Consider the following 18762-nt stretch of genomic DNA (forward strand, 5'->3'; position numbering starts at 1 on the left):
TGAGTAAACTATCTCCAACTTGGGGACACTTGGCAGGAGGAAAGATAAGTAATACATTTGTAGTCCATTGCCCATATAAGGGTCAGCTTAGAGGTCAAAGATAGTGACATGGCTGTGTCCTTATGTTCCCCCTTTTGACTCACCTAGATTTCTAATTGGAGGAAGGAGGTTTGGAGGTGGGGGTGTCTATATGGAGGATAGAGTTGGTTTACAGCTAGGCTTGGAAATGCTTTATCTTTATCTCTGGGGAGATAAAGATGTCTTATTTTTGACTCTTGGCCAAGATTACAGCAGTAGGATTTATGAAGTGCTGTTTAAAGTCTGGAATTACTCTGGTGATCCCTAGGGTCAGTTTCTTCAATGATGGTTTCCAAATGGCCTAAAGATTAAATAAACCCAGCTGATTACATGGCCAGCAAGGCATAAAAATCCTGGAAAATTCTGCTTTGAGCTCTCCCAGAGTCAAGATTCCCCACACAGATCTTTCAGGCAAGAGACAATGGAGATGGTGTGGTCTGTATGAACAGAGGAGAACCCTGTAGAGCTTAGTCATGAGCTCTCTCTCTCTCGGACCTCCAATGTCTATGTTCCCCTTTTCTTGCTGCACTGTATCCATTGCCTCTAAATAAAAGTGAGTGTACTCTGTGGAGTCTTATGAGTTCTTTCAAATATAAGAACTTGGGATATCTTTGCAGGGTGGTGTGTGTATGTATGTGTGTGTTCATGTATGTATTTATGTATTTGTATACATATATGTGTGTATATATATAATTTGCAAACTATAAAATACATTTTATATAGCATATTAGATGTATATAATGTATTAAATATAATAATATATAAAATATTATGATATAGAAATATTCAATATAAAAAATCTAGCAGTAAATTTTACATCAGTAGGGAAAGTTCACGTGCTACTTTCAAAGCACTTCCCTTAACCTGACTTCTTACCAAAGCAGGGCGCTCCATCTAAAACAGAGGAATAAACTAAAACTCAAGTGACACCCCCTCCTCACAGATGGGAGACAGTTTTCCCCCATCTTTATGGGGCTGGCCCTCAAAGCAGAAGTTTCAATCAATATAGAAAAAAGCATCATCTGCAAAGTTTCCTCATTGCAACTTCTATGGTCCCTGCTTCCCAGTATCCAGGTAAAGAGCCACTAGGTTAAGGAGATTCTACTTATACCATTTTGTGGCGCATATTTGGCCCCCTTGGAGTATTAAACTTTGTTTAAAGATGAGTACACATAAACCTTAAAGAAAAGACCCATATAATAGCCATTCAATCACTGTTCTTCTAGGCTTAAAAGACAGCTCCCCCCCCCCCCACAAAACAGCTCATATATAAAAGGAAAAAAGATACACATACACACATCAATACACAACAAAATAGCAGGGAAACATTTAACTTGTAAAACTAAATGGTAAAAAAAGAGATTTCTGATAGTAAAAAAGGGTGACCAAGAAATATTTTCCAGACAAGCCGTTATTTATGTTCAGTGACTACAGAGTAATAAAAAGAAATGTAAAACCTGCTTGAGCAATGCGACTAGAAAAAGTGCTGTTAGTAAATAATTGCTAGATGCTTAAAAAAAAAAAAAAAGAAAAAACAAACCCAAATCTCAGGAAGTGTATCAGCCAAAAGCCCTTTCAGAAGAGAAAAAATCTATTTCACGGCAGCTTCCAGTTGAGAGATAAATTAGCATTAAGAAGTTATGAATGAGGAAATTATGTTATGAACAAATTAAGTTTAATTAGCTGTGATAATTAGAATTAGTATTAATTCTTGAAAGAAAAGATATATAACAAGGAACAAAAACTGAATGAACTTCCAAATTTCACCATGTCTATGGCAGCATTAATTCCAAAAGGTATCAATCACTATTTTATGTCCTAAGAGAGGACACTCTCAATTAAACATATTATTTTTTGTGACTTAGAATTTTTACTTTATATTTCTTTAAAGAACTCTTAAAGACATACCTACCATTTTCTGGTTACACAAAAAGGGAAACTGGAAGTTAAATAAATTAATTAAGCTATTTCTAAAACACCTTTCCATTTTGAGCCAAAAATCTTTTGAATAACATTCTGGGGCAGAGCTGCAGATGTCTGAGGTTTCCAGAGTTCTCTGTGCCCTTGAGAGAACTGATCATGATGTAGCATTTCTTAAGTTTCTCTGTCTCCAGGGTTTTTAAAAACTTTCAAGCTATTGACACCCAATTTGTAAAATGTAATGCTGGCATGTTCCTGATCTTACTGGGAGGTCTCATTGCAAGATTTTCAGGCAACAACAGGACTCTTATGCTCTCCTCAAATGGTTTGGGTTTTTTGAGGGGGGCAGGGAGGAGGGTGCAGAGGGAGAGAGAGAATCTTAAATGGGCTCCACACCCAGCACAGACCCTACATGGGGCTCGCTGTCACAACCCTGAGAGTATGACCTGAGCTGAAATCAAGAGTTGATGCTTAACCAACCGAGCCACCCAGGCACCCCTCTCCTCAAATGGTTTTTAAGTGGTTTGTTGACTGATACGTTGTCCAGTCACACCAAATGCCTATATGTGCAAGCAAAGACAACTTCATTATTACACCACAAAGCAGCAGTCATTTTAACCTGCCATTGCTTAAGGTATTCCAGTTTCAGAAATGGTAATGTGAAAACATAAGAGTCTTAGAGAAGACAAGATGCAGTATAGCAAACCTGGATAAAATCCTCAAGCTTTTTAGAAGAAAACTGAGAGTTGGGAGGAAATATCCTAAGTTCCTCATCTCAGTGAAAGGAGTTGATGACTATATTTTAATTTTTCAAATTGCTAAGTTTATAAATAAGGTTCTAAATTTGCTTTTTTAAATGTAAAAGTAATTACTAGTGATGAAATGGATTAGAAAGAGAAGTAGAATAAATGTCGAATACTACAAGAAACTCTCAGACTGGCTCAAAATAACAAACCAATACCAACTTTCTCAAAAAAAGTTATTGTGTACTAAAGGACCAGCCAAACTACACTAGTAATTCAATAAAAATATGCAAACAACCACGGAAAGAATACAGATCTCATTTTCTAACTAAATGTACGAAACCAGACATTAACAAAAGAATGAATAGAAACCTCAACCCCACAAGTCTTGACTCAAAACAGACTAGTTTGAAAATAATAATACTATATTTTAAGGTCTGTGGGGGTTGGCCTAATATGTATTTATGCCAGGAAATGTTTCTACTAGTTATAAAAATGCTCATTAACAAACGAGAAAGGAAATAAATGTATTTCAAGTACATAAGATGGAAAAAGAACATAAAACAAATCTTAGAAAAATGGAACACAAACTTCAATAAAATAAAAATTAGAAACTGCTTGTTAACTTATTTTAAGAAAATACAGAAGCCATTCACACACAAAATTAAGAATATAGAACTATAGTTACAGAAAATTAAAAGAATTATGAGACTGATTCAAAAATTCCTATGCAAATAAATGTGAAAATCTGGATGATCTTTTAGCAAAATATAAGTGACAAAGTAGACCCAGAAGAGGACAAAGGATAAATAGAAAATGTTGGGGGGGGGTGAGTACTCAAAAAATGCCAAGCTGAGGCAATTCTATTGGTGAGTTCTTTCAAAACTTTAGGGAACACATAAAGCTGACGTTTTAAAAATCTTTCCAGGGCACCGAGGCCAATGGGAGTTGGCAGCTTGACCCACACCACATCCGTATGGGATTGTCAGGGACATGGGTTGATAAATCCCGGCAGGATTAAATGCATTACTGGCAATGTCAGCAGGTTTTTATCTTGGCAGAGACAGGATGGTGCTTGAAACAAGTAAAATAGCAAAAGAGGGCAAATGTTCTGCAGGTTAAAGGGATTTATTGTGATTTTATTTGAGCAAAACAACCCCTTCTCACTAAACTCATATTTGAATTGGAAGTTTATTGCTTTTATAGCTACGTTCCTATTTTAATTTGCAAATTTGTTTTGGTTTTCATATAAACTATGAGCAAAAAAAGTTTATACTTCATATTATGTTTGTATGAATTTATATAACAGCAAAGGAGAAAAAGGTCAAAGTTGAGATCTGTGAGAAAAAAAAATTTTCTCTTAAAAGAGGAATATATATTACTCAATTTCAGAAAGTCAGCTCTAAGTGTCAGAGAAGGAGAACCACTGTCTTTCCTTTGCGTTTGGCTTTCTCTGCCTCTTCACACTGGAGTGGCAAGAGTTGGTGGGGAAAATCAAGATTTACATATAAGGGAGAAGAGCCAAGGAGGAACCTGGGCTGTCTTGGGTCAAGCCTGTTAGGTCTGTTCAGAAAATTGAAGGGATTCCCTGCAGCTCCAGTCAAGTCCAACTCATATGCAATGGGATTTCCACATAGGGATTGAGGCAAGCCTTAAAAGAGTTGTAAACAAAATAATCTGGCCCGGAGTCTCCTCTGCATGTGGACTCTATGCAGCAGGACACAGCTGGCCAAGGATCTGGGATCCTGGGTCTAGGCCGTCTTTCCCTCTACAAGCAGCATCCACATCCTGCTTCCCCTCAGGATTAGGCACATTGCTGGACCTAAGTTTGGTCCTGGGGCCAGTGAAAGAGCTGGAAGCAGGTCACTGCAGGCCATACCTGTGGCCCAATCAAAGGCTATTTGGAAGCCGTGAAGCAAACAGATTTAGCACATCAGTTATAGAAGTTTTAGATGCTTAACAGAGCATCTAAAAATAAGAAGGGCCTTCAGAAATCACTTAGGCCAACTTCTATGCCAATGAAGGAATCTGTTCTAAAACATCCTGATGTTTTAGAGTCTCTCCCTGAAAACTTCAGTAATTGAGAATTCACTACTACTACCACTCTGCAGGAGTTGAAAAGAATCATTTGTCAGGAGGGTCTCACTTATAAGGAAAGAGTAACCATCACCCTAAAATTTTCACTACACTTTGGTTCTTTGGAGTAGAAAAAACTACTTTTTCCACATGACAATTGTTCTTCTCCCCAGGTTATACACTGTCTCCAAGAGCACCCGAGGTGATAAACTATGGTTTCAGGACCTCTGACCTTCCAGTTAGTTATTCTCCTTTTAAAGCACTAGTGCCCGCAAAGTATTGCAGCACACCCACATCAGAACTTTACATTTTACTTCTTTTTCTTTATCCTATTAAGTGGTCAATTAACACAAGTAAACCTATAATTACAGATAAAGTCATTGTAAATAAGAAAATCAAGCTCCACGAAGTAGTAAAATCCATTTTATGTAATATATTTAATGTAGGCAATACCTTTGCCAATAATATTGTAATTTTTTCTGTTCCATAAGATAATTTTACATTTTTCCTAAAAGTGAGGTATTTCTATACCTGATTTTACCTTTAATGTGAATTGCCATATTAATGTAATCTCCCTCTTTCACAACATGGAGGGCTATACCTATGATAAGGTGAACAGTTTCTCTATTCTCAGAAGTCAAGATCTACTGAAAAATAAAATTTCAAAAGTTGCTTGGATTTCTTGCTTCGCTCCATTTTTTTTAAATGAAAATGAAAAAGAACTCTGTGTCCCATCTCACATGACAGTGATAACTCAAGGTAAAGGTTTAATAATTATTTTATTTACAAATTTCCACCAACTTTTGCCTGTCATATTATTCCAGGTATCACAGATGGATTATTTACAGTATTATCACATGTTCATCTGCATGAAAATCAGGGAAGAGATATACAGAGTACATGGAGATGACATCTTATAGTTCACATTTACAGTGTAGTGCTTTGTAAACATACAGGCTTATAAACTAGGCCTGTCCTATCATAATCCAGCTGCATGACCTTGGGTAAGTCACTTCTTTTTCTCACTTTTAAATTATCTATCACCTGACTTCTCTACCTCATACTTAATTGGCAGCATGCAAAAATACCTAAAAAAATATCATGCATTGAAGCATCAATATAATTACTGTACTTTGTTATGTTTCCTCATTTTAGAGTAAGAGTACCCATATTTCAATGAAAGGCATTTGTTTGCAAAGTGATCCTTTTAAGAGCACTCTTAGGCATTAATCTTACTGACAGTCTTAAGCCAATGCCTCAATTCTTAGTAACAGGGTATGATAGTGAGATACACAACAATCTTAAGTTCTAGTTAGTAACTAATACAATGAAATGACTCAATAGATCCCTAAAATACTCCAAAAGTAATGAGGTAAAACCCAGGAGAAAAAAAGTCCATCGTGGCTTACTTAAATGATTTAAAATCCAAGTGAGAATCGTGGTAATTGGGAACCAACTTTTACCTAAATTAAAGCTTATTTGTGCAGAAAAACATCAAAAGATAATCAGTGAAAATCATATTCTCTATGAATTTCTGAAAATTAAAATTCTAACACTTTTGTTTCTGAAAAATTGCTTCTTTGTCAAAACATCTGGCACAGACTACACTGCCCTCAAATCAATGTTGTAGCCAGATGGTAAAGTCCTTCTGTCAAATTTTTTAGAAAGAGTCACATTTTGTTTTTTAACTGTAAAGTGAGTATCTCCAGGGTTTCAAAATTCAAGGTACAACCTGGAGGATATTTATAATGATACGTAAGGGAAGACTTTAGCATGCAGAATGGAACTACATAATTATGAATATCTGGCAAACCAATCGCTATTTGTGTATTTATAGGGTAGAGTCAACATGATTATTATGAGTTTTTGGAACCCTGGAGGAGAAGGGAAATAATGTGGGAAGTGTCTTGTCGACTTACCAAGTACCATTAATGCAGTCTCCAGACTATTACTCCCATCAGTTCTTTAGAACATTTTAGCCTTTGGGGACTCTAAGCCTTGGATGGAACTATTCAGGGAGTGGTTAGATATATGCAAACAGTTATTATGCTTGAGAAATGTTCTTGTTTATCAAAGTGAAAAGATAAACATCACACATGCTGAAAATGTGAAAATAAGGGTTTCTGAGAGTTGTCAATCATTTCGGTACCAATTAAAAAGTATCTTCATCTGATTCAATATCACTTTTCGGTTTGGTAAGTCTCTCCAGTTCTTCTCCATCCTAAAAGAAAGATGAAATCAGTAATTACAACAAACCTAGAAATGTATAATTTTTAATGATTACTAAGGAGAAACACTGACAAATATATTTCACTAAACTACAACTATAATCTAGTCAAATGAAATTAAATAACTACTCATGTTCTTTGAAAGTGAATTTTAGACACATAATGAGATCACAAAAAAATCGACATACATCTCAGTACTTGAATTCCAAAGTTAACAGGAATGCAGTAAGGAGCACCCTCTGCTGGTCTTGAAGGGAAATAACTAGTGGTTTGAGAAAGTATAAACTAGGTCATTACCTAAATCTGTATATATATTTTTTTACCTGAAAAGTAGGGCAAGCAGTGTTATCAGACCACTGGAAAAGAATACAGGACTTTTGAAACTATACTCTGGCCAAGATCAGGGTATTTGGGACTCACCCTTTTAATAATTTTTTCATCTTAAGAATCTGCTGGATCACCACTTAAGAGACATCACTGATGGAAACTCTACTACAAATAGGCAAGAGATTTTCCCAAAGAGAAATGTTCATTTTGCTAAGTACTTAATATTTTGTGTGTTCATGAAAATTGTAAATTTAAAGCTAGTTAGAGGGACACCTGGGTGGCTCAGCGGTTGAGTGCCTGCCTTCGGCCCAGGTCGTGATCCCGGAGTCCCAGGATCTAGTCCCGCAATCGGGCTCCCTGCAAGGAGCCTGCTTCTCGCTCTGCCTGTGTCTCTGCCTTTCTCTGTGTCTCTCATGAATAAATAAATAAAACCTTTAAGAAAAAGAAAAGAATTATAAGGAACTTGCAAAATAATACTTATCCAGGGTCACTGCATAAGTATTTTTCTAGGAAATATTTTTCTCTTACTCATGAGGACCCTTTTCAAAAATCACCTTCTTAATGAGGTAAGACCTAGCCTTCTGGCACACTGGGGTTTTAACTCAGGGAAAATCAAGGAGCCAAGCCTTCCATTTATATTTAACAAGACTTACTAATATCAAAGATCAACTTTTCTTATGAATGAGGTATATTTCCCTGACGATGGTGGAGTGGAAAGAGTAATGCACTAGGGATCAGACCTCATGGGTTTAGTATCTTTTACATCCTTTCTATAACCCACGTAGTCTGTTTATTTACCAAACCAGAAAGACTGGCCAGGGTAACCTGTGGGACATCTTCCAGCTCTGTGGCTTTATAATATTCTAAGATACAACTAACACAGAAGGTCCTTGAGACTGTGATTTATATTTTTTCTCCACCCCTAACAGCATTATCACAAGCCCTTGAACATGTAAAGCCCAGTGAATGTTAGTTGAATAATTTTTAAAAGTCACAGAAATCCAATGCATCCTTTGATAAAATAAGCACTGACCGATTTCTCTTCTTGTGTAACCATGTGTCAAATTTAGGAAGAATAGGCAAAAGGCAGCATCCTCCCAAACTTACCCCAGAGGAGCGCTCCCAAAGACTGCCGCCTAGATCTCGGACTCTTTCTTGCCTAGGTGCATATTCCAGACCTTGAGGCTTGCTGGCTTTGTAAATAAATATGGAGAGAAGAACTGAGGGAGCTTCTAAGAAAAATTCTAGGGAGGGCCTGAAGTCAAAGACCAGCACAGACACTGTTGTGATGATGACAGTGGTGACCTGGGCCATCAAGACATGGAACATGTTATCCAGGAACTTCAGGATAAAAGCCACGGAGAGGCCCTGGAATGCAGTCACAAAAATAAGAGCAACTGAAAACACATTGTGGCCATAGAAAACTCCGCAGTTCTTAATCTGATTACGGTTACTGCCCTGAAGGCCCAGCGTCAGTCCATTAAAAAGGATGCCAAAGAAATAGAGTTTGCTGTTCTGTATGAAGATGCTTTCGGTGAGCTGGTTCCCTTCCTTCAGTATCTTTTCATTATAGATGTTGGCCATTGAAGAAATAAAACACTGGACGATGATCAGCACATGGCCCAAGCCGAGACGGATGTGGCTAAAAACCATGGCTGTGGTGTTCCACTTAGCTTCAGGAAAAGTCCATGCCTTTTCCGTGCAGTTGTCTTTTCTGGGACACTCACTTCTGAAAAGAAGGCAGGAATTGGATGGGCTGAAGAAGGCATCGTGATGAAATCCATGCCCTGCCAGGTTATGCTGGGACGTTTCGGTCCCAGCAGTGAGAGCCACAATGGACAGGAACAGAATCAGGAGGGAAGCCCATTGTATCCAACTTAGATGCCTCCTGTTCAAAGAGGAAGAACAAGATTTTACTACTGTTTCCCTCCCTCCCTTCGCCCTGTCGACTGTTTCTACTGAAAACTCAGACACTTGAAGTACTTGGTTGAATAAACTAGACTGTTTTTGCTCCCCTTCCTGATCCAAGTTCAAAGGAAACCTGTTGGTGTCTCTGCTTCTTAAGCTTGGTATTTTTTATTTACCCCTGTAATAATTGCCCTTTAATGCCATTCAGTCATTTCACCTCATTGTAAGTTTCCTTTTAACTTTAGTTAGGAGATTTAACTAAGTCTCCTTTTTGCCTCCAGAGCTGATCTTAGATCTTTGTGACAATAACTTTTTGTCTTGCTATGAGGTAAGTTATGGCAGAGATTCTCAATCCGATTTCCACGAACATGAATTCGGAGCTTTAGAAATCCGCGAATCCTTGCAGTGAGTGCCAATTCTTCTATACAGGTGACTTCCCAGCCCCACCCCCATCAATCCCATAGACTCTTCAAAGCTCTGTCAAATTTCAAAGGTGTTTGTGACCCAAAAACTATTTAAGGAGGGAGCCTGCTCTTAGATCCATGGCCTAATCATAAAGCATTTTATAGCAAACTACTGGTTGGGACAGCACGGAAAAAAATATTTTTAGTGTTTCAGTTTACAAAGTCTTAACAATGCTTTATCTCTTTACTTATTTTGCCTAAACACAAACCACAAACTTGTGTGATATAGAAGACAAACATATTGTCAATCTGTTCTGTGGATTCATTCAGTTCAAAAGACATTTAAATAAGCAACTACTTTGTGCCAGGTTACTATGTGCCTGGGGAGATAAGACTTGATCTCCATCCTCAAAGAATTTACACTTTAATAGGGGAAAAGCCATGAAACTAAATAATGCAAACATAATATGTGACAAGTGATACATAGAACCATTGGGTCACAATAAGGAAGGAACCCTTGAGTCCATAAATGGAGTCGGGCATTGTTTCAAAGAAAAAAAAAATGACCCTTGAAGTGAAACATAAAAAATAAACTGGAATCTGCCATGTGAAAAGGTAGCTGGTGATATATCTAGCCAGAGGGAAGTCTATACAAAGACAACAAATGTACAATGTTGACTAAGGATAGCGGAGTAGCTGACACAGGTTGGGGTAGATAGGGGGAACAAATCTTCAAGTTTACAGATGAATTAGTCAGGTGAAGAGGCAACACACACAGAGAGAACAAGTAAAGGAAGAAGTGTAAAGCACCAGGTAAGAAATGGAAGTTTTAAGACTTTTGGAGCATTTACTGGATACCTTCTATGGGTCGGGCAATTTCTGTTCTAAGGAAGAAAACAGTGCTCTGAGAGGTTAACAGACTTCCCTTTCTTAAGGTCACGTATTTATGAAAAAGCAAGGAGGGGATCTGAACCATGGTGTGCATGTCTTCTTTTTGGACCAATGAACCTCTAAGGCATAATGTTTAAGGAGAATGCGTTCCCAAGGAGCATATATACAGGAAGAGGTATCTGATATCACTAATGCTTTCACAGAGCGTCATGGATTGAAGTTGATAAATGCACACAAACCTAGACAGCAGCACGCACTTGCACCCTATCATGCCTTCTCATGTATGCACTTTCAAACAACCAGACCTAGCATTTAGTTATGAGGCTACTATGCCAGGAGGTCAGAAACTATGTACTAATTACATAAATTTCTACAGGTGTAGCTGGTATGCGGTAAGTGGTAGAAAGCAAGTTGACTGGAAATAGAAAAGAGACATGAAAAGTATATGCTGGGCAGCCCGGGTGGCTCAGCGGCTTAGCACCACCTTCATCCCAGGGCATGATCCTGGACACCCAGGATTGAGTCCTACATCAGGCTCCCTGCATGGAGCCTGCCTCTCCCTTTGCCTGTGTCTCTGCCACTCTCTCTCCGTCTCATAAATAAATAAATAAATAAATAAATAAATAAATAAATAAATAAATAAATAAATAAATAAAATAATTTTTTAAAAAGAAAAGCATATGCCCAATTTATAAAAACCATTATATAACCAATTATTGGATATTAAGACAAATAAGGTAATAATATAACTATAATTCCTTTAGAAGTTTACCATTCTGAGAGCTATAGATATTCCACTAATGCTGACATTGAGAAAAAAGAATCGAATTAAAGTCTTAAACAAGTTAATCAGTACTACTGTAAACATTGTTCATTCAACATAATGATCCAGAAGAAGGTAAAAATTATTAAGGGTTAGGCTGAAAATGGTAGATTTTCAGCAAAGAAAATAAAGCTTAATAAATTATCCCATAAAGTCAGCTGATAGGTGCTCTTATAAATGACAATTCATGAAAGAATTTGCTTCTCACAGTTTAGTGGATACAACTGGTAGAAACCCACCTAACTGATTTCTCCAGTGCCCCAGTAAATAATTTGTAAATCATTTGGATTTTTTTTTAGTATAAATGTTCAATTTAATTTCAGTATAATAAAGACAAAAAAAAAAAAAGCAACTAACTTGTCACCCTGCACAGTAACTTTAACATAAAAGGTTTAAACTTATTTTGTCAACATTTTCTTCATTGTATATATAGCTTTAAAAAAATACCAGAAATTTGTGAGATATAGATTTACAAACAAGGCAAGAACGTATACTCTCACATTCCTGGTGAGTTAATTCTGCATTAAAGGGGCTCAAGTTATTAGTAATAAGATAGAAATTACAAGAAATCTTTTGACAGAGGTAAGAACGATTTTAGCTGGAAATCATGATGGTCTCATTTCTTCTCCTAGATAGGCAAATCATGTCTACATACTTACTAGAGCCAAATCTATCTCAAAAGTTTGGGATATTAATTTTTCTTTGTTAATATTAAATGAGAAATTAACACTTAGAATAAAACTTTTTCAGGACACCGGAGTGGCTCAGAGGTTGAACGTCTGCCTCTGGCTCAGGACGTGATCCCGGGATGTGGGATCCAGTTCCACATCAGGCTCCTTGCAGGGAACCTGCTTCTCCCTCTGCCTGTGTCTCTGCCTCTCTGTGTGTCTCTCATGAATAAATACATAAAATCTTAAAAAAAAAAAAAACTTTTTTGATGAATAAAGGATAGTAATATCCACCTTTGAAACTGAGTGCTTACAGCTAGAAGGCTATTCTATCTGAGGGCTTCTGCTCAAATGAACTGCTTGCTCACAAAGAGTCTCTGTTCCTAACTGTGTTTTTGCCAGGTGACCTCATTATTGTAATTAGATATTTTAATGATTACATAAATGATAAATTATGAGCAAAAGAAAAGGACTGCTGTTTTTATGAAAAGTTGCTTTGGGAAGACTATTTAAAGGCAAATTACTCCCAAGATAACCTGCCATCAAACTGGGTACAGATGAGCTAATTTTAAGATTAGGAAATAAATAATAAAAATCTACAATAATCTACTTTAAAAATATTTTTTTAAGAACTTGCTCTACTTTAAAGAAACTAAAACCAGAAAGCATGGATGATGTATAATGAATGCAGCTTCAAGAAAGACGCCAAAAAACTCCAATTAGCAAATCTCACACATTCTCAAAGGCCTGAGCCCTTCAAAAGAATGAACGGACATTTACATTTTAAGCTGTTTAAAGTATGTTGTTGTTGTTTTAGTGATTGATCACTTTGAGTTTTCCTAGTAACTGACAATTAATTTCAAATTCTGTCAGATAAGAGCATCTCTACCATATTTGGTGATAGTAAAACAGGACAGAACATGAAAATAATGAAGTGGAAAGACTCACAGGACTTTAGAAAAAAAAAAACAAAACAAAACTGTACATATTTTTTAGTAGCACAGAGTGACCAGAATTATCAAGTGAATGATTTTGGAGCAATGCTCGTCCCAGTGAGTGGCACTTTTATTTTTCTGCTGATTTGGAGAGTAACTAAACGTTATCATAACTTCTAAGACACCCATCATGTATCAAAATGTTTTTCATTTTTCCCAAACAGCTTCCTTTTGAAGATACCAGAGAAATTTATACATATTTTTTAGATGAAGGTGTTTGTTGTCTTTTGCCCCCAGATCTCAATGTTCAGGTTGATACTACTATTTCCTAAAGTCTAATTAAACAAGATAATACAACTTTGCCATGCCTTAAGAGCAAACCAGTAAGACTCCGAGGCAAAATGCCTGTCACCAGTTTCCACTGTGGACCAGTGGCTACACTTAAAAAACAAAATCTACACATTCATATGGGGTTTCTCTAGAACATCCATTAAGACATTTGATTGATGTATTTCTTTGTAACACACTTCCAAATTTTTCCAAATTATTCTTGCATTAGTCACTGGACCTTTTTCCTAGACTGTGTAGACTTACACTCTTTATCTATAGGAGAAAGGTATTTGATGGCTCTGCTAAAGTCAAGTGTAAGACAAAAGCTTTCATATTCTAAATGTAGGTGGGAGGAGTGGGTAACAGGGTGATGGGCATTAAGGAGGGCACCTAATGTAATGAGTACTGGGTGTTATATACAATTAAGGAATCACTGAATCTACCTCTGAAACTAATAATATACCATATGTTAATTGAATTAAATTTAAAAAAATATAAAATGAGTTATTTATGGCAAAAAACATTAAGAATATGCGGTAAGACTCAGGCTACTACTCCTGAGTCAAAATTTTATTGCTAAGGGTAAAAGACCATTAAGTGGTTCACAAAGGGCAGACTGAATAAGGAAAGCCAAACAAACAACATTTAAAATGTCTTAATAGATAATACAGTACTTGGAAGACATTCTCATAAAAAGTATTGGATTTATTATATTCTGTTAGCACTATTAAAAGTAGCTTCCGTGATGATTTGTGAATCAGTCAAATTAAAATTCCCTGTAGGAGCTAAGTTAGTGCCTGTAAAAATAATAAAAATGGAGTGATTTTATTGTCTGTTTAATTAACTTCAAAGGATTCAAAACAGACATTTACAACAAAGCAAACACAGGTCTAGAATTTACTGCTCTGAATACTAAAAGTAAAAATATGTAAAAAAGCTTTTTGGAACTTTAGTTCCTTACAAGGTTATTATTAAAACCAGCAACAATACAATTAATTTTATTACAATTAATAGTATTAAAAGGATTTTCAGTTTACAGTAAAACCAGATTTGGACTTGGTTACACCACAAATTAACTTTCTTAATACAAACAGTTAAATGCTTAATGCTTTAGCAGGACCATCTCTGCCATATGCTAGTTCTCTGCCCTGAAAGGGGCAGTTGACTTTGCACTTGTCCCTCTGCCTCAAACCCTGCCACCCCACATGCTCCCTCCCCTGTGGTCAAAGCCACCTAAATGCTGCAAAATGCCCGGTGGTTCTGTGCACAGACTCAGATTGGGATGAATCTACTGATGAACAGGGACAAGAACTCCTGCCTCCTAGGGTTATTGTCGGGTAAGTCTAGATAGGAGAAAAGGTCCTTGGTTCAGCCGTTGGCCCTGAGGAGTCCTTACTGTGTTATCTATCTTCTCACTGTTCAGCTGAAAGCCTGCCTCCCTGATGCCTACAAATGAACGGGCCAGCCCTGGATAAAGCCTTTCTGGGAGGCCCCCTACCTGACCTCTGAGCCTCAGCTCATGCTCTGCAGTGTATTAAAGAAATAAATAAAAATATTATATGAAATTAAGAGCACAGCTAGAACTATAGGCCAATTCTAAACCTGGAAATACATACTTTGCATATTTTTGCTTTGGTAAATTTAATTTTAAATAGCTGTACCTTTGACATAATAATAATGTATTATATAAATATAATACCATGTGTACCCATAAGCTGTCATTTCACTGGGAAAAAAAATTCTTACTTAGAAAAGCCCAGCATGTGTTTGAGACCCCTTTATGAGACTCTCTTATTAAATAATGAACTTTTTATTATGTGGCAGAGCCAATTTTTTTCTCCATGGACATGTGTCTCTAATTTTATGAGAGGAATCAATATAAAGATATTACTGTTTAATTTCTCAGAAGTCAATTTTTTATCCTATAAGGTGACTTTTATGTTGATTTTAAAGACTTCCAAACATTTTTGGAATAGCATTTTGGAATAGTTGAATTATTGTCACAATTCATAAATAAAATGAAGAACCTGATGCAAAGCTAACTTCAGTGCACTCTAACATTTAACCTGGATGAAATATAACTTTCATTTTTTCCCCCATCTCTCATGTCAACAGTTAAATTGAAGACTTCCTCAGGGTAAAAAAAAGTCTTTCAAGAACTCCATATAATTAAGGTTCTGAATTCATCATGGATTCAACAAATATTTACTGAGTATCTATGTACTAAGCCAGTCACCCTTTTGTACACATAAATTATGAAAGCACATATTATGACATGGCATATTGAGAAATAAGAAATTAAAAGGGAAAGTGAACACAAAATTAAAAAAAAAAACAATCACAACAAATATAACAAGAAGTTAATTTTATTTTTATCATCAGCATCAAGTAATAAAATAAACTGGAGTCAAGTACCCAGATCCCATTCTACCTTAGAACATTTTGGCCTTTGTGTTGCAGCAGAGCCTATTTACCTAAAAATGTTTATTTTATTCAAAGGTCTTCTTGGAGAAAGGAAACACTGGTGACAATATTTTTAAAAGTTAAAAAAAATCTATCGGGAACCCTGGGTGGCGCAGCGGTTTAGCGCCTGCCTTTGGCCCAGGGCGCGATCCTGGAGACCCGGGATCGAATCCCACATCGGGCTCCTGGTGCATGGAGCCTGCTTCTCTCTCTGCCTGTGTCTCTGCCTCTCTCTCTCTCTCTCTATGTGACTATCATGAATAAATACAAAAATTAAAAAAAAAATAAAATAAAAAAAATTAAAAAAAAATCTATCATCCTTATTAATTGTAATTTTGACTAGATTCCTCATGAAAATCCTCTGCCAATCAGAGCTCAAATTATGCACTTTGAACATAATTATTAACTATTTGAGATGAGTATAGTTAATAGCTAATAGTTAATAGAGAATAGTTAATAGAGAATGTGCCACTCTTTATCATCTCCAAACTACAAATGACAAATGTATTAACAATATTTAGGACCTTTTTGGTTCCCTACCAAAGTATAGAGATTCTGGGAGGAAAAAAAGCTCACGAATTCTTGGTGGAAAATTTGACACTAAAAATTAAAATAAGCCAATTACCTTTTGTCTTGTTTTGTTTTCTTTTAAATGGTAAGAAAAAAAACTTTTCATACATCTAGTTGCAAAGATTTAGATGGGCCAGCACTGGAGTTGCTTTCTAGACGGGTTAAACAATTTTTTCCAAAACACAAAGCCAGTTAGGAATAAAATCCAGGCCCTGGGACTTGGAGGGTTCAGTGCTCTGGGTATATCATCTGAAATAAGGCTGCGCTGTTTTAAAGTATGATATATGCTTTCAGAGCAAGTTACTTACTTCAGCACTATCCTGAATAGAAGAGCTGTTGTTATAATGCTAAAATTTGAGAAGATAACAGCCATGGCCTAGAAAGAAGAAGAAGATAGAGTTACAATCCAAACAAAGTAGTGACCTCAGAAATCTCCCAGTTTGCTGGTTTACCTGACAAAAAAAGCTTTTTGGTCAAGAACCTGAGAGGTTACCAGGGCAGCTATTTCACTAGAGGATTAAATTCCATTTTTATTGGGTGTTAAATTTATGCAGATATGACCAAATTATTGTACAGGCTTTAAAAACATTTTTAAATTGTTTAATAATCTGTATGTGCAGATCTGGAAATGCTTAGAAATTCGAAATGTCCAGGTCTAGAAATAACTGCTACCTTGTTTATGAAGCATCTTTTTCAAGCTCCTTAAGTGCTACTATTCACACTGTTTCCAAAGGTACAGGGAAGGCAAGTACTATTAGACCCATTTATACATTAAGAAAATTGAGGCATAGGGATCCCTGGGTGGCGCAGCGGTTTGGCGCCTGCCTTTGGCCCAGGGCGTGATCCTGGAGACCCGGGATCGAATCCCACGTCAGGCTCCCGGTGCATGGAGCCTGCTTCTCCCTCTGCCTGTGTCTCTGCCTCTCTCTCTCTCTCTCTGTGTGTGTGTGACTACCATAAATTTAAAAAAAAAAAAAAATTAAAAAAAAAAAAAAAAAAAGAAAATTGAGGCATAGATTTTTAAACATTTTTACTATTGCAGGAATTTAATCAGTTCTCCTGGCTGAACTGCAGTGACTTTGTACCAGTGATTCAATACCAGACTCCTATTGGATAGTCCTTTTATTCATATTTCTAAGTTCTAAACACTTAGAAATGTGTTAGCCCGATTTTATAAAGGACTCTTTTTGTGCATTCAGTCATATTTTACATATGAGAATATTAGCCTGAACATGTATATATTTTGGCTGGTAAAATACGAAATTTCATCATTGCTCCCCATGATTGGATCTGACAACCTTAACAATTTTTAAAAACAAATCCTACTTATTGACTTCACTTTGCTTTTTTCCTTGCTGTTTAAATTGACTAAACTCCAGAGTATTTTTCAATAGTATTATATAAGCAGCAAACATGGCTAATGTGCCGGTGAATTAAAGAAATAAGAATAAACCCAATAAAAGCCAGCAAAAATTCCAAGAACACAACATTGTTGTTTTCCCACTGAATTTTTTATGGGAAGCACTATTTTAAAGATTTCTCAATGTCCTCTGGAGACGAACGTTTATAAACCCCTGGGTAAGGGGAAGATGAAGAGCTGATTGGGAAAGTAAGTGGCTGGAAGAGGGAGGAGGCAGTGGCTCTGATCAGTCACAATAATGGTGCACACATACCTAACACCAAGCAGCCTGGCTGACCCATGAATTCTAAAACTGCTTTCCAAGCAAGAGCACAGAATAAACAAAGCACCAGAGCTCTTTGCCCCAAAACTTCCATGCGTTATCTAATTCTTTCCAACTAGACTTGGGCATGGCAATACACAGAATATACCACGTGATTGATTTTGTAATATCTGTGGTTGTGCATAATGGGGAAGGAAGAGCAAGGAAATAAGCTGGAAGAAGAGGGAAGCTGCAATTTGCTTTCATATTGGTGATGTGGGAAAGGGATATAAATATAGAGGTAATCTAAATAAAATACAACAGACATGTACTCATTGATGTGAATAATCATGTTGTTGGGTACAGGAATTCTCAGATCTGAAAAACAAAGTGGAAGTAAGAACTTACGAAAGAACACATTCTTATGTTCAAAGCACTTACTAATAATAACATGGATCACAGAGCTGAAAGGAACTTCAGGTGATCACAGGGCCCAGGTTCCTGCCTTGGGTTGGTATGGTAACATTATCCTATTTTACAGACAGACTATTGACACTTACAGTAGCTGGGGGTTGCCTGGTTACACACCTTCCTAATTGTGCAAAAGAATCTAATTCCTGTTTTCTACTTAGTGCTCTACTGGTTCCTCTTTCTTGTCCCACTCCCAAGCGGATCTGGCTATATCTAAGAGGCTTCACATAGAGAACTAGTGCCAATGAAAATCCTATTTATCATCA

At 36.6% G+C, this 18762-nt stretch overlaps 1 protein-coding gene across 5 annotated transcripts in view; it reads right to left on the minus strand.

Annotated features, from left to right (window-relative positions):
- The window catches only part of SLC35A5 (solute carrier family 35 member A5), a 30092-nt gene that overhangs the window by 3549 nt on the left and 7781 nt on the right, over positions 1-18762 (minus strand). For 3 of the 5 annotated variants that reach the window (XM_055315944.1, XM_055315943.1, XM_055315945.1), the window contains 3 exons: positions 16673-16740; positions 8480-9260; positions 5578-7038 (listed from right to left, as the gene is read on the minus strand). In XM_055315944.1, coding sequence (XP_055171919.1) covers positions 6970-7038; positions 8480-9260; positions 16673-16740 — 918 coding nt within the window. In that variant the 3' untranslated portion in view covers positions 5578-6969. Of the gene's footprint in view, positions 1-5577; positions 7039-8479; positions 9261-16672; positions 16741-18762 lie in introns of those variants that run through there. The other 2 variants (XR_008663232.1, XR_008663233.1) reach the window with 1 other exon arrangement.

The sequence above is a fragment of the Nyctereutes procyonoides genome, unplaced genomic scaffold (genome assembly GCF_905146905.1).
Source record: "Nyctereutes procyonoides isolate TBG_1078 unplaced genomic scaffold, NYPRO_anot_genome, whole genome shotgun sequence".
Lineage (NCBI taxonomy): Eukaryota > Metazoa > Chordata > Mammalia > Carnivora > Canidae > Nyctereutes > Nyctereutes procyonoides.